Source organism: Camelina sativa, chromosome 19 (assembly GCF_000633955.1).
Source record: "Camelina sativa cultivar DH55 chromosome 19, Cs, whole genome shotgun sequence".
NCBI classification, from domain to species: Eukaryota; Viridiplantae; Streptophyta; class Magnoliopsida; order Brassicales; family Brassicaceae; genus Camelina; species Camelina sativa.
Genome location: NC_025703.1, coordinates 15812237 through 15816140, shown reverse-complemented (window position 1 = coordinate 15816140; position 3904 = coordinate 15812237). Strand labels below are relative to the sequence as shown.

The following is a 3904-nucleotide window of genomic DNA, read 5'->3' as shown; positions in this document are numbered from 1 at the left end:
AGTTTAGATAGTAAGTGTGTGTTTATGTTATATGTTTGGGTTCCTTCGAAGTTCGGTTCCAGTTTTTCTTACGGTATAATGTTGTTTGTTAAGTGTACGTATTCAAATTGTAACTCCTTTTATAACTTTCAAGTCGCTCAAGCTTATTATTTTGCTTCTTCTGTAGGATTATGAGGCATCCACAATTGCTCAAGCTCTAAAGGTCAATGAATATGTCACCAAGTTTGGACAGGTACATATGGTGCAATGAATCCTCAAATAGAGATACTGAAATTTTGCAGTTCAATTACTCTGTTTTTCGAAGTGAATGCTTTGTCTGTTATATGAGAGACTGAAATTTTGCACTCTCGATTAATCTTACTCTGGTTTTTGATTATTCTGCTTTGTGAAGTAAACAAATTGGTACACACTACACACTGTCACCAAATCCCGCTTATCAACAAGAAGGATATAACTGTCATTTTGTTTCACCAAAAATGCTAAATCCAGAAGTACGGACAAAAATGCCTAATTTCTAATTTTTTGTGGCACAAAGGCCCATTAAGACAATTACCCCTGCTATTGTCTATATGATTAGGTATATCCTCTTGTATAAATACTCAGCCTCTTGGCTAATGATAAATAACAGAAACATTTATCATATGCCGCTAAAGATTTTGACATGGTATTAGAGCTATAGCCAATTATACAAAACTTTTGGCTATTCTCAATCTTAGATCTATGTTCTTTTCTTTATAATTTTCTCTTAAATCGGTTCTATCATGAGTGAGAGTGCTGCACTGGTTCCGGTTCGCAGTAAGAATGTCGTACTATTGATCCCTATGATTTGTCTTATGGTGATAATCCTAGTAGCGTGATTTCTCAACCTCTTCTTCGTGGTCCTAATTACGATGAATGGTCTACTAACATCCGCCTCGCACTCAAGGCGAGAAAGAAGTTCAGTTTTGTTGATGGCACGATTCCTGAACCTGTCGTCGATTCCAAAGATCTTGAAGATTGGGGTGCGAATAACACGCTATGGTGATTTCCTGGCTAAAATTGACGATTGACGAGAATCTTCGTACTTCTCTTTCCAATCACAAGAATGCTCATGAACTGTGGAAGGATATCAAGCAGCGCTTCTCGGTCCGCAACGGTCAGCGTGTACAACGTCTAAAAGCTGAACTCGCTACCTGTAATCAGAAGGGACTTGCAATGCAAGATTACTATGGGAAGCTGACTCAACTATGGAGGAGTTTGTCTGATTATCAACAGGCAAAAACGGTGGAGGAGATTGCCAAAGAGAGAGAAGAAGATAAGCTTCATCAATTTTTGATGGGTCTTGATGAGACAATATATGGTGTCGTGAAGTCTTCCTTATTGTCTCTTGTACCTTTGCCCACACTTGACGAAGCATACCAGATTTTAACTCAAGACGAATAATCCAAATTAGCTAGTCGTGTGCTGAATAATAGAGTTGAAGAAATGAGTTTTGCTGTTCAAACTCAGGTATCACATTGGTCGGTTAACAATACTCGAAATCGCCTTGTGTGTACTAGTTGCGGGAAAACAGGTCATCTTGCAGAAAATTGTTTCCGGAAAATTAGGTATCCAGACTGGTGGGTGGAACGATCGGCACAACCATCTCGTCTTCGTCAAATGTTTATGGGTTCATCGCAACCGACAAATACAGGGAGAGGTCGTGGGAATCCAATGGCTCGGGCTAACTCCATGATTGCAGTGTCACCTACTCCGTCCGCAGGTGCTCCACAAGCTGCCGCTAACTCGGTATTGAGCATTGCAGATCGTATTGGACTCACTGGTCTTACTAATGCGCAATGGGAAAGCTTGAAGCTGGCTCTTGATGAACGTGAAAAATCTTCCACAACACTGACGGGTAAGATTTCTCATTCCTCTTGGATCATTGATACAGGTGCCTCTAATCACATGATAAGCTCTGTATCAACTCTGGATAATCTTCACGACATGTCTCCAGTTGTCATTAAATTACCGAATGGTCAGCATGTTATGTCCTTGCAACAAGGGACAGTCTCGCTGGACACACATCTTATTCTTCACGATGTGTATTTTTTTGATGGCTTGCAGTGCCATTTGATTTCAGTTTCTCAGTTGACTAGAGATAGGGGCTGCGTTTTCCAGATTACTAATACATTGTGTGTTATCCAAGACCGCATTACCAGGATGTTGATTGGTTCGGGGGAGCAACATAATGGCTTGTATTTCTTTCAAAGCATGGATGTAGCTGCTACGATGCATATAACGAAGGTGACATCTTCGGAGTTATGGCATCAACCCCTAGGCCATCCGTCTTCTAAAGATTTGGAGTCTTTATCTATTTCTGATTTAAGTTGTAGTTCCAAGTTTGATCATAAGGCATGTGACATTTGTAACCGTGCTAAACAGTCTCGTGACACATTTCCGACTAGTTTGAATAAAACAACCAGTGTTTTTGAGCTTGTTCATTGCGATCTTTGGGGTCTGTATCGCACTCTTGCTTTGTGTGGTTCTACATATTTCCTAACTACACTTGATGATTTCTCATGTGCTCTTTGGGTTTATCATCTTCCAAATAAATAAGTTGCACCCGAAAATTTGAAAAACTTCATTGCCATGGTTGAGCGACAGTTTTGTAAGCAAGTGAAAAGCATTCGTAGTGACAATGGCACTGAGTTTCTTTGCCTAACACAATATTTTCATGAAAAAGGTATTATTCACGAGACATCCTGTGTTGGTACTCCGCAACAGAACAGTCGGGTGGAGAGGAAACATCGTCATATTCTCAACGTTGCTCGCGCCTTGCGTTTTCAAGCCTCTTTACCCGTTGAATTCTGGAGACAATGTGTGTTGGCTGCGGGATACATTATTAAACGCACACCGGCATCACCTCTTGCTGGTAAAACTCCGTTTGAGATTCTCTATGATCGTCCTCCGCCTCTCTCGCATCTTCATGTGTTTGGTTATCTTTGTTATGTTCATAATCAACATCATCGTGGAGACAAGTTTGCGAGCAGGAGTACACGTTCTCTTTTTCTTGGGTATTCACTTGGTAAAAAGGGGTGGAGAGTTTATAATTTGGAAACTGGGAAGATCTCAGTTTCTCGAGATGTGATTTTTTGTGAGGACCAATTTCCGTATGCATCATCTACTAGTTTGGTGCGTGATGATCCTTCTCCTTTTATGTGTCCTTCTTCTTCAGTGTTTGATGTTGATGAGGAGTTGGATACACCTGCACTTAATGATGAGACTACCATGTCTCCACTTTCTCCATCTGCTGCAGAGTCCTCATGCTCGATTGATCTGCCACTTCCCTCGGTTAACCCGTCGGTTGTTTCGACTCCCATTTATGCTCAGTTACATGAGTCTGATTCTACCGTGTCGTCGTCATCACCTGTTGTGACTGTATCCACTCCAGATGGTCCTGCAGTTCCACTGTGTTGTAGTGAACGTGTGAGTAAGCCACCTTTGCGGTTAAGCGATTATGTTTGTCCAACACTTCCTTATCACGCCACTGCACATCTTATGATCGGATAGTGAGTGTTTATATCCTCTGGATAACTACCTTTCTAATGCACGTTTCTCGGTCTCTCATTGCGCTTATCTTCATGCCATTACCAGCGCAACGATCCCCAAGATGTACGTGCAGGTGGTGCTTGATGAAAATTTTCGCCAAGCTATGCGAGTGGAGATTGATGCTTATGAAGAAACTCAGACATGGACGATTGAAGAACTTCCACCGGGCAAGAAAGCTATTGGTTGTAAGTGGATCTTCACTATAAAATACAAATTTGACGGTACCATAGAGCACCATAAGGCTCGTTTGGTTGTGTTGGGTAACAAACAGATTGAAGGTAAGGATTTTGATGAAATGTTCGCACCAGTGGCTAAGATGACCACAATGCGTATG

General features: G+C 41.4%; 1 protein-coding gene across 1 annotated transcript; it reads left to right on the top strand.

Moving 5' to 3' along the window:
• Positions 1018-3531, top strand: LOC104767865. The gene is made up of 3 exons (XM_010491832.1): positions 1018-1368; positions 1489-2476; positions 2705-3531. The coding sequence occupies exons 1-3, from the start codon at positions 1018-1020 to the stop codon at positions 3529-3531; spliced, it is 2166 nt and encodes a 721-aa protein (XP_010490134.1).

Coding starts and splice junctions, on each gene's coding strand:
- LOC104767865 (XM_010491832.1), top strand. CDS start 1,018: ATGGTGATTTCCTGGCTAAAATTGACGATTGACGAGAATCTTCGTACT. Junction 1,369..1,488: donor AGTCTTCCTTATTGTCTCTT/GTACCTTTGCCC, acceptor GTTCAAACTCAG/GTATCACATTGGTCGGTTAA. Junction 2,477..2,704: donor TGTTCATTGCGATCTTTGGG/GTCTGTATCGCA, acceptor TTCATGAAAAAG/GTATTATTCACGAGACATCC.